Here is an 11,826-nt window from a genome sequence, read left to right as displayed (position 1 = left end):
CGGCTCTCTCTCGCGGCGCCTCCCTCCGCCTCGTCGGCCGGGCTAGGTGCTGCGGCTGCGCAGTGGGCGCGGCCTTTTCCCCCAGTGCTACGGGCTGTGGACGTTGCGCTGAGCGGCCCCCGGCCTAAGCCGAGACGGGACAGAACCTGGCGCAATGGTCAGTACCGCGCACCAGGGGCCCAGCAGGGGTAGGGGCGATACGGGCCGGTGCCCCCGCGCCCGCTGCAGCCTCCAGCGCGGCCTGCGCCGGCCCGATGGACTCTGATTGGGGAGGCGCCCGGGCCCGGCTGCAGCAGCTTCCAGCGTGGCCTAATGGCCGCCCCCGCCGCCCGGGCCCGCTGCTGCCGGGACAGGGCCGGCGGCTCCCCGGGGACAAGAGCCGCTGACACGGGCCTTGCACCGCGCCTCAGCTGCCGGCTCCTCAGGCCTGTGTCAGCCCCGCGACGGGCCGTAGGGAGCGGCGGGCTGGGTGTCTCCGCCATGTCTCCGAGTGCGGCCGGCGCTGTGCGGTGGGGAGCGCTGGGCCCTGGCTGCGAGGCTCCGCATGGCAGCCCTTGCGCCGCGCATGCATGGCCCCGGCCTGGCTCCTAGCGTCTGGGCAGGGCTGTGCTCGGCGCTGTCTAGCTGCGAGTGAGACGTGGGGGCAGGACACGGGGGTTCTGGGCGGAAACACTCGCTTTTTCGGTCTCCCTGGGTTGTTGTGAAAATGCTCCATGTCCCTTCTAGCCACTGGCTGTTGGCTTCAAATTTGGCAGCGCCAGTTTCATACCAATATTCTCTTCCCTCGCCCGTCCCCTCGCTGCCACAGGTGGGCTTTGATGCGAAGATGCCAACTTAGTGTGGTCCGTGATAAGTAGTGGAGACTGGTTGGAAGTTTTCTTATCATGTTGCTATTAACGCTGGTAGTTGTCCTTTTGACACTATTACCTTGGTCAAGAAAATAATTGAGTATATGGTAATAAGTGATTAAATTCGTTTATTTAGGTAACAGTTTTAAGAAGCGTCTAATTAACATCTAATGGGCCTCTGCTGTATTTCTCTACTTCACATAAATCCACACGAAATGAGACAGTAAGATGTGCCTTAAGTTAGAATTTGAAGGTTCCTTTCCTCTCTTCCCTTGGGGTAACTTCTGATTTTTAATGTGTTTAGTCTGAGAAAACACTGTATCTCCTATCTTTTCAGCCCCTCCTCCCACAGACACTTTTTAATTCACAGTAGCCATCAGTAGACTTCTTGGTGCTGTGGTAACTGTGTCCAGTCGTAATTATGTTTTCTTTGTTCAAGGGGTTTGTGAAAGTTGTCAAGAATAAGGCCTACTTCAAGAGGTACCAAGTGAAATTCAGGAGAAGGAGAGGTACAGTTAATTTTTCCATAGCTCAAATTATACTGGTAAACTCTATTGATGTATGTCTTTGCTGTATGTCGTCGCTGTTTGTTTCTCATGTCCATACTATTGTCTTTTCAGAGGGAAAGACTGATTATTATGCCCGTAAGCGTTTGGTGATTCAGGATAAAAACAAGTATAACACCCCTAAATATAGGATGATAGTACGCATTACCAACAGAGATATTATCTGCCAGGTAAGGATTTCTTTGCTTGCTTGGCTATACCAAAGCACTGCCTTTTTTTACCTTTATACTAAGGAGGGAAAAAAGCAACTCTGTGTTCTAAGGTCTGGTCTAACCACAGTTTTTGTAGTGGTATAGCAATGTCTGTTAGGAGTGTGATTTTGATCATTATAGATAAACATTGCAGTTATATCATGGATGTAGTTATACAGGTATAAATGTGCTTATTCCCGGATGGGGAATAAGCTCTCATAGTACAAATACAGTTGAACTGATGTAACTGCATCAGAGGCAGTTCAAACCCTCACTGTTGAAGCAGAAATGAAGTGGTTTTCTTAATCTTGAGTGCTAGTTTTCAGTTCAGAATGATGCACACTGTGAGCTATCTCCATCTTCCTTAGGCAGAAAGAAGCAAGACTGACCATGAGGTCTTGTCAGCTGGGTCCTGCTCCTGCATTGTTGTGGGGTCTCCTCTCACCCCCAAACATTCTGTTGGCTCCAGAAGCAAATGTGCTTTTAACAGCTTGTCCATAAAATCCTGAATCATAGGATTTAGTTGGGGATCGGTCCTGCTTTGAGCAGGGGGTTGGACTAGATGACCTCTTGAGGTCCCTTCCAACCCTGATATTCTGATTCTATGACACCTTTTGAATTATGTGCGAATAGACTTTTCTTATCAGTGCAAATAGAACACTTTAAGCTTGGAAGCTTCATATAAGTTGTTTTTTATAGTCCTTAATGAGGACTATATCACAGTCCAAGTTTGAAGAAAACAGGACAACAGATAACTGCAATAAAAATGTAGACTATGTACAAATGCTGCACATGCCCCATAGTCCTCTTCAAGTTTTTAAAAAACATGTTCCTTCCTCTTGCTGTCTGAAAGTACCACACAAATAGAGGAAATATCAATGCAGATGAATGGTGAAGTTGACTAGATGTAATTGCTGTCAAATACACAAAGGTGAAACTAAGAAAATAACTGTTGTTGTTATCTTAACTATTGTAATGGTAGGTGGGGGTTCAGATAGAAGTGACTTTGTTTCTATTGGTCAGTTTAGCGCTGATGCAATAGAAAAAGCAGTATTGAGGCTGCATTATCACAGAGCTGTACTTCAACTCTTTACATTTTTTATACTTTTTACATTTTGAGGTTTACTTTTAAGACATGATGATGAAAGGTTTAAATGAGGAAAGATGAAGAATTTAGATCTAAACTTGTGTTTTCCAAAGCTGCATATGGAGGTCTTGCAGTACTGCCATTGACTTGAGTAGGATTTCCACATGCAGATGGGAGGCAGGTTTGAGCCCACAATATTATAACCGCTGTGAGAACACTAACATTTGTTTTGTTGTCAGATTGCATATGCCAGGATCGAAGGTGATATGATAGTCTGTGCTGCGTACTCTCATGAGCTGCCAAAGTATGGTGTGAAAGTTGGTTTGACCAATTATGCTGCCGCCTATTGTACGGGCCTGCTGCTGGCTCGCAGGGTATGTACCCACTAAACTTGTATCTGCATGTCAAAGGGCTTGCTTTAGTAGATGGGCAGAAAAGAAAGGAGTCTGTCTTACAAAACAGAGGGTTCCACTTATGTATGTACCACTGACTTATTTGGAACTGTGTTCTAAATATTTATTTTAAAAAAAACCCTGAATTTGTAGATTGATTTGATTGCCCAATGTGGCTGTCTAACAAACATGGGTGGGCTAAAGTATGCACAGATTTATTTAGTGGTTCCTGGTAAAACCTTCTGAAGGTAAGATTAGTGTGCGCTATTACTGAGGAAGCATTAATGTAGAATACCTGGGTACTGCCACAAATACAGAATCAACTTTTATGACGATTGTCTTGCAACATGAAAACACTTAAATCAAAACACCTAAATGTGGAGAGAACTCTAGAGGAAGACATACTTACACTGTACTGTTCCTGTTACAGCTTTTGAACAAATTTGGCCTTGATAAGATTTATGAAGGCCAAGTTGAAGTGACTGGTGATGAATATAATGTGGAAAGTGTGGATGGACAGCCTGGTGCTTTTACATGCTACCTGGATGCAGGTCTTGCCAGAACTACAACTGGAAACAAAGTCTTCGGTGCACTAAAGGGTGCAGTGGATGGTGGCCTGTCCATCCCTCATAGGTAACTTATCTCAGATAAATTGGTCAAAAGGGAATTTTGAAAACTGAGACTTCACATCTTTATGTGCATTATAGTGATATTTCAACTTCACCTTAGGTTAGCTGAAGTGGAGTGACCCTGTTAATGTGGTAATTAGGTTTAATCCAAGTTGTATGTACTTGTTTTCAGTAGATGTTATTGACATTCCTCCCAGAGACTCTTGAAGTTAAGGGAGTAAGATTAATGCTTATTTCCATAAAGGTTACTAAAAATACAGCAATATAATCACCTTTCACCTTGAATATCTAGTGACTGCAGTTAAGCAGAGTAAACACATCTTACTGTTCATATTGCCATAGAAACAGTTTGTAGTAATGTGTAATTCTTTTTAATTCTCTGTCTTACCTCCTATTGTCTGACATTCTGTTTTGAGAAACTATGTGCACTACATTCAAAATGATCATTGGCCTTAGGCCCTCTATACAACTATTAGTGGAAACTTGGGCCAGAATCTAAAATCCATCTGCAGTGGTGGCACAGGTTTCCGTGTAGAAGTCCTGGCGACCTCTGCTTTAAGCTAGGATCCATGAACGATCATGACTCAGGGTTGTCGTCTGCATTGTCTAATTTTGATGTTTATTGATTGCTTCTATGAATGCAGTTGTGAAAAATAGTGCAAACAGTAGCTGCGATAACTTAAAGGAAAGGGGGAAGTTCAGTGTTGCTGCTTTTTTATTTTTTTAGGCTGTCAACTTTCTGTCGGTTCTTTAACTTGGCTGCTATATGATGATACCCCAGTGACTGAGCAGTCTGTAGTTGGTCCTCGGTCTGTGTATGATGTATGTCATTGTTTCAAGACGGGACTGATGGCAGCTAAGGATGTCAATTTGAAAGTTGATTTCTTAACTTTGCTTCTAGAAAGCATAATCTGTCAACTGGTTTAAAATTCTTTTTCTTTGGTCACACTTTCCAGCTACCTGTAGGGGAGCTATAGTGTATCAGTCACTTGAGACTTGTAGAATGCAGTCTCTGAATCTTAAAGAACTTCTTAAACCAACTTTGATTTAGGTGATGTAAAATTCTAACCACTAACCTGTAACTTGTGTTTCATAGTACCAAACGTTTCCCTGGTTATGACTCGGAAAGCAAAGAGTTTAATGCAGAGGTTCATCGCACACACATCATGGGTCAGAATGTTGCTGGTTACATGCGTTACCTGATGGAGGAGGATGAAGATGCCTACAAAAAACAGTTCTCCCAGTATATAAAGAATAATGTAACACCTGACATGGTAAGACACTGTCTGTAAATTAATTGCATATTAGTAGTGGCACTAAAAGATAATTTGTCTTGTTTAAAACTGATGTTAGGAATGCAGATACTTTGCAAAATATTAATGTGGGCCATGTAGATGGCATGTTATAAGACCAGAGGGGTACTCCCAATGCTAGGCCTCTGCAAACCTAGTGCTATGATTCTTCAAAGTTGGACACATTCCCTGAACCCAGAACAGCTGGTAATGAAGGCCAAATTATATGACCTCTCTTGTCATACTACATGCTTCACCAAAAAGATGATAAAGGTGTGACCTGCTATCAAAAAGCTTAGCAGCTTGTTAAATGTCTCGTTTGACAGATATCAGACCAAGGATCTACTCCTTTCCATGACACTGTTCTACCAGAATGTGTTGCCCTCCCTCCTCCTAACTCTTCCTTACCAGTGGTTTCTTGCCTGTCCCACTGTTGTTGTTTTCCTTGTCACTCCTGATTCTCTGAGAATGTTCTGTTTGTATCACCTGAAAAAGCCAATTAAATAGCAGTACAATGTGAGAACACTATATACAGCCCCTTACTTGTTAGTTTTTAGGTACACCTCTACCCCATTATAATGCCACCCGATATAACACGAATTCAGATATAATGCGGTAAAGCAGCGCTCCGGGGGGTGGGGCTGTGCACTTTGGCGGATCAAATCAAGTTCGATATAACGCGGTTTCACCTATAACACGGTAAGGTTTTTTTTGGCTGCCGAGGACAGTGTTATATCGAGGTAGAGGTGTATTATGTTGGTATCTTGTAAATCATTTTGCTAGTATGTCTTAACGTCTTGTCTTAAAATAACTCCAACTAAATTTTAGCATAATAAACAGTTAAGAAATTCCATGAAAATTACAGTGAAACTTGGGCATTTACAATCTTAACTTCTTTATTCTCTGAAGTAATTTATGCAGTTTATATTGCCATGAAGTCTGTACTCAAGTCTTATGCTTTTTACAGCAAGAACTCTTTTAGTGCCCATACACTAGATATGCTAAAGAGCTGTAAGCTTTCAAAATCCTTTCAGAGCCGACCTACATAAAAATTTTTACCGAGATAACTTCAGCTATGTCTACACTACAGACCTTACAGCGGCACAGCCAGAGCACTGCAGCTGAGCTGCTGTATGGTCTCCTGTATGACCGCTCTATGCCAGCAGGAGAGAGCTCTCCTGCTGGCATAATTAAACCACTCCTGACAAGGGCAGTAGCTGTGCTAGTCAGAGACACTGTCCCGCCGGCATAGCACTGTCCACCCCGGCACTAATCTGCATTAAAGAATACTAATGGTACACTTCCATGTATGCAGTTGCCTGGAATATACATCAGTCATGAAGAGAGGAGAAATGTCCCTGAGATGTGGTTTAGATGCATTCCATGTTTAAAGAGAACCTCTATATTGGACAAGGAAACTTTTATGCTGAAGCAGTCAGAATTGTTGCTTAGTAGTGACCTAGTCCTAGTCAGGGGCGGCTCTAGGAATTTGGCCGCCCCAAGCACGGCAGCATGCCGCAGGTGGCGCGCTGCCGGTCGCCGGTCCCGCGGCTCCGGGGGACCTCTTGCAGACATGCCTGTGGAGGGTGCGCTGGTCCCGCGGCTCCGGTGGAGCATCCGCAGGCATGCCTGCGGGAGGTCCACCCGAGCCGCGGGACCAGCGAACCCTCCGCAGTCATGCCTGCGGGAGGTCCACTGGAGCTGTGGGACCAGCGGATCCTCCGCAGTCATGACTGCGGAAGGTCTGCCGGAGCCGCCTGCCGTCCTCCCGGCAAAATGCCGCCCCAAGCGCGCGCTTGGCGTGCTGGGGTCTGGAGCCGGCCCTGGTCCTAGTGCATAGACCACTGTATTGGAAGTTGCGGACCTGGGTTCTGTTCCTGGCTGTATCACTGGTATGCTGTGTGATCTTGGGCAAATCACTACTGTTCTGTGCCTCAGCCCGTCTATAAAACAGGGATAAAGATGTTGACCTCCTTTCTAAAGCACTGAAATCTGCAGCTGAAAAGTGCTATTTAAGAACTAGGAATTTTTATTTCCAAATATGCTAAGATGGAGGTTCTCTGTTTAGAAATGTATTTCCCTTACCTCTCACAACAAAGTGATTTCTAATGGGATGACCTAACATCTAATTGATAAATTCATCAGTTGCATGGCTTAATAATTAGTGTCTCAGACTCTGCCATTCTCTCACCCCTGCATTAACAATAAAATTTCTATCTTTATTGAGGCACAGCTGTACAAAATTACCACTATTGTGAAAAATTGCATGTTTTTTAGTTCAGATTACTTCATTCACACATGGCCATTGTTGTTGATCACAGGTTTTGGTTCAAGTCAAACTAAATGTTCCCTCAGACGTGTATAGTCTTTGGAGAAACTGGCATGACTTGAGTTTTCCTCCTTTGCCGGGGACATGCTAAACATTCTAGTTTCATTTAGAGAACTTCCTGAGTTAGTTCTTAATTTAGGTTGAGGAAGGAGACATTTTGCAAAAGCGATGCACAAAACATGGATAGACTTCAGAGAGAGGATGATCTAGTGGTTAGGATGCTTCCTAGGTTTCATGAAACTGGTGCAAATCCCTGTTCCCCTGTAGACTTCTTGTGACCTTGGCCAACTAACTTAGTCTCTCTGTGCCTCTATTCGCTGCCTGCCATGGGTATTGCGAGGTGCTCATACTATACTATAGTAACTGGTGGGACCATCTAAGCACCATAGAGAGAGACCAATGACTCTTTCCCCTGTAAAGAAAAAGTTTCTTTGGATTCCAAAGCCAATCATGCTCTTAGCTGAAGGATGACAGGATTTTACCACAAAAAAAACAATCTCCTGAGCACAAGAGTGCAGTGCTGGTTTAAGGGTGGCATTTGATGTCAGTAGTATTTGTAGAACTTCAGATAGGTTTTGCAGAAGAAAGTTTCTGGTGTGAAATATGTAGTGCAAGCCTGTCTGCACAGTTCCTATGGGAGCTGCAGGCTTATTGCCTTTCTGAGGTGCTCCTTTGAACTACATCTTAGGCTTTGTCTACATTGGCACTTCCGTCACTTAAACTTCTGTTGCTCAGAGATGTGAAAAAAACACTCTCCTGAACGACAAGTTATAGCAACAAAAAGTGCTGGTGTGGACAGCACTTCGTCAGTGGGAGCCACACTCCTGGCGACTAAGCTACCACTCCTTGTTGGAGATGGTTTTATTTTGTCAGCAGGAGAATGCTCTCCCGGCGAGAGAGCTGTCACACAGCGCACCTTGCAACACAAGCCGTTGTAAGGTGTGCAGTGTCGACAGCCTTGCTCTGTCTTAAGTTACTCTTTCTGGAGGAAGATTTAGCACCTTAGGTGGCTGTGTTCTGTTCCCGGTCTGGTTTAGACCTCTCTGTAGGACTGTTTAAAGACGTTGAGAGAACACATTTGACCTCAGTCAGTATTCTTTCTCTACTCGCTAGTGTGTTCTTGGCAGTGGGATAACTCCCAACTTGTATGCATTGAATGAAGTTCTAACATTCATGACTTTATGGACTACATTGTATTTCTTGCAGATGGAAGAAATGTATAAAAAAGCCCATGCTGGTATACGGGAGAATCCAGTCCATGAAAAGAAACCCAAGAGAGAAGTCAAAAAGAAGAGGTAAAATTTTTCCTCCTTTGAGTTAGATATGCCTGTTACAAAGCAAATTTCTGGAGCTGCGGCATTTTTGTTAGTTAATTCCTCCAGTCCCTGTTTAGTGTTGAAACTAACTGGATGTTTCAGACATGATTTAGGACAGGGGTTCTCAAACGTCATTGCACCGTGACCACCTCTGACAACAGTGTTACTACATGACACCAGGGGGAGGGCTGGAGCCTGAGCCCCGCTGCCGTGGATGCGGGGAGCGGCGGCTGGAGCCTGAGCCCTGCCACCCTAGGTCTGGGGAGAGGTGGCCATACCCCAAGCCCCACTGCCCTCGGTGGAGTTGGGACTTCAGCTTCAGCCCTGGGTCCCAGCAAGTCTTATGCTGGCTCTGGCGACCCCATTGTGGTCCTGACCCAGAGTTCAAGAACAGCTAATCTAGGAACATAACTGGTATACTGGGTCAGACTTGAGGTCCATCTAGGCTAGTCGCCTGTTTGACAGTGCTGCCAGCACATGTGTTAGAATTATTTCCCTTGGTAGTAAACTGGATACTACAATGAAAAACATGGTGCACTTTAATAATGTGACCAAACCTTGTGGTATACTAACTAACCCATTGCCTCGACCACTGAAGGAAAGAGTGCTATAGAAAGTAATCTCTGAAACACTATTTCCTAGGCATAATCTCACACTCATTCCTTATGGTCATGTAACTTCTGGTGTTTAGATTTACTATTACTGCCTTTTGTATTTATACCATGTTTGCATTGCAGATGGAACCGTCCCAAGTTATCCCTTGCCCAGAAGAAAGATCGTGTTGCCCAGAAGAAGGCTAGCTTCCTCAGGGCCCAGGAGCGTACAGCTGATAGCTAAGATATCTTCCACAATTTTCTGTGAAGACTTTGAAAAGTACAATAAATTTATTGAACCAGCAACTGTGTAGCATTGGCTTATTGACATTTGATCTAAAGATGCTTTATCTAAATGAAAGTCCAAACAAACTATCGAAAAAGAGGCGTACAAAATATTCTACAGCGTTAGACTCATGATGATTGTCTTCAAGGTAACTTAGTATGTTTAAATATCCAACTTACTGTATTTCACAGACCACTGGATAATGTTGTAAAGTTTCATTTTGTCACCTATTGACTTTCTCACCCTGTGAATTTTTGGCACTTGCTCTATTTCTCAGTTAACTACCTTTTGTCTGTAGTTCTACTGGAGTTTTAGCTTTATGCATTGGAAAGTAAGACAAGATTTTTAAATACACTTTGCTGACCAGTCACTGGCATTGGTGAATCTAGATAATAACCAAAAGAAAATTAGTGTTAATTAAATGGGGTTATTGTATGCATGTGATTATCCATTCCTCCTAACTAAGAATATGTACTTAATAGTGGCAATCAGTGTCTCTTGTAAATTGCACACATGTGGCTGCACAAGTCAGAAACTGTGCCTCTGTCTCCTCTTTGTGGCCCCAGCAAGGCTGTGGTCTGGTCCTTTAAGAGCCTACTGTACTCTGCTCAGTGCTGCGTGACACTCCCCCCATGGCATGAAAGCCTTCCTCCTCCTCCTCTTGAGGCCATGCCTGGCTGGGAGGAGGTAGTGGGACAGCTCCTTTAGCAACAGCTCTGCAGTATCCACCCAGTTCTGGGAGGCTCTGGAGTTGATCTGAGGAGGCCAAAGCATATCACCCCTGCCCACAGTTGGTTTCGGGAGATGTGACAGTTGCTCCTGGCAGAGAGGGGTTGAAACCACTAGCCTTGGGGAGTTGCCGTTTGATGCGCACACATCCCTTGCAGAGACTCCTAGCTGGCACGTCCCACCCTCAATTTTGTCTTTAGGCAAGGGTAAACTTGCTCAAGGACAAAAATATAGTGTTCAATGGATTTGGTAGCCCACTCAGTACCCAGGAAATGTAAAAGAATATTGGTGGCAATGCCAGTGTATGAGCTTTCTTGCAGAGTTCTTTCAGTTAATTAGCAACAAAGTAATGACATTATTGCTGTGCAATGAGAAGATTCATTGAATAATTGTTTTAAAAATTATCTTCATAAAAACTAGATAATTGAAACAGTGGGATACCTTGAGTCATGAATTATCCTACCAATGTTGATTTTAATCTCTAATATTCTTTGGAATATCCAATTTCATTTGGAGCAATTGCTATTGAAGGGAGGATGTTGAACACTTAAAAAAACAAACCAAAAAAAACCTGTCAATCATACTTTCTTAAAACAGGCTAATTCCATGTTTTAAAACCTTGCTTAAATTAATCTGTTCCTGCCTTTTAACTTTTATAATTCCAATAGTAGTATGAAAACTATTGAATGGGATTGTCTTCCAATGAAAATTACCATATATACTCATTCATAAGCTGAATTTTATTTAGTAAAAAAGGGAAGCACCAGAGAAGGGGGTAGGCTTATGAACAGGTATAAAGAGGGAGAGTGGGACACAGGCTGTCCCCCCCCCAACAGAGGGAGCAAGGCGAGGCAGCAGAGCCAGAAGGGAAGAGGCAGGGCCAGAGTCTCTCTGCTTCTGGCCACGCTGCTCTCCCCGCAGCCTCTGAAGCAGCTGCAGCTCGGGCTGGCAGGCTACAGCTGTGCAGCTCAGCCCCTCCCCACAGAGCAGGCTGCGGGCCGCACTGCCCAGCCTGCTGGAGCAGCTCTCGCCAGGCCAGAGCCATCCTCCCTTGGCCCTCCCCAGCTAAGGTGGGAAGGGATGGGATGGAGAGAGTGTGGGGGTCCTGGGCTAGGGGTGGGGTCATGTCAGGGGTGGTCACAGGGGTTACTCCCCTGACTCCCAGCTTCTCCTCATCCCCCAAATTTCCCCACCAGTTGCTGTCCCAGCCTATCAGGGTAAGCAGCTGGTGCGCCAGTACACTTTGTTTACTTAGGTTTACCTCAGTGCCTGCAGACGCTCAAGGTAAACACGATCTCGGCCCACCAGCGGCTTATCCTGATGGCCCGGGAGCCAAAGTCTGCTGACCCCTGAATTATAGGGTCAGCTTATGAACGGGTAATAAAAATTTTCCATTTTTCCTTATCCATCTTGGGTGGGGGGGTCGGCTTATAAATGAACCGGCTTATGATCGAGTATATACGGTAAGCAGTAATGAGCTCATTAACGATTAAGTGACTTGCTTTTCTATAAGAATCAAATTGAAGCTGGATATCTGAAGTTATTTTAAGATAAACCTTCCTTTTAAG

The 11,826-nt window shown here is 44.6% G+C and overlaps 1 protein-coding gene and 1 non-coding gene across 3 annotated transcripts; both read left to right on the top strand.

Annotated features, from left to right (window-relative positions):
* Positions 1 to 9,549, top strand: RPL5 (ribosomal protein L5). Of its 2 annotated transcripts, XM_039484468.1 has the most exons (8): positions 1 to 157; positions 1,288 to 1,357; positions 1,469 to 1,584; positions 2,932 to 3,066; positions 3,515 to 3,717; positions 4,810 to 4,987; positions 8,541 to 8,629; positions 9,388 to 9,549. In XM_039484468.1, exons 1-8 carry the CDS (start codon positions 155 to 157, stop codon positions 9,485 to 9,487), a joined length of 894 nt encoding a protein of 297 aa, XP_039340402.1. In that variant the 5' UTR covers positions 1 to 154; the 3' UTR covers positions 9,488 to 9,549. The 2 variants fall into 2 exon arrangements, with proteins under 2 accessions (XP_039340402.1, XP_039340401.1); XM_039484467.1 differs by lacking the exon at positions 1 to 157 and having other exon boundaries at positions 1,255 to 1,357.
* On the top strand, positions 4,475 to 4,570 carry LOC120371207. Its single transcript, XR_005584202.1, has one exon. It is a non-coding gene; the product is annotated as a small nucleolar RNA SNORD21 (small nucleolar RNA).
* Positions 9,550 to 11,826: the final 2,277 nt, after the last annotated feature.

The sequence above is a fragment of the Mauremys reevesii genome, linkage group 8 (genome assembly GCF_016161935.1).
Source record: "Mauremys reevesii isolate NIE-2019 linkage group 8, ASM1616193v1, whole genome shotgun sequence".
Lineage (NCBI taxonomy): Eukaryota > Metazoa > Chordata > Testudines > Geoemydidae > Mauremys > Mauremys reevesii.
Note: the sequence above shows the minus strand (reverse complement) of the source record. Positions and strands in the feature narration are given on the sequence as shown.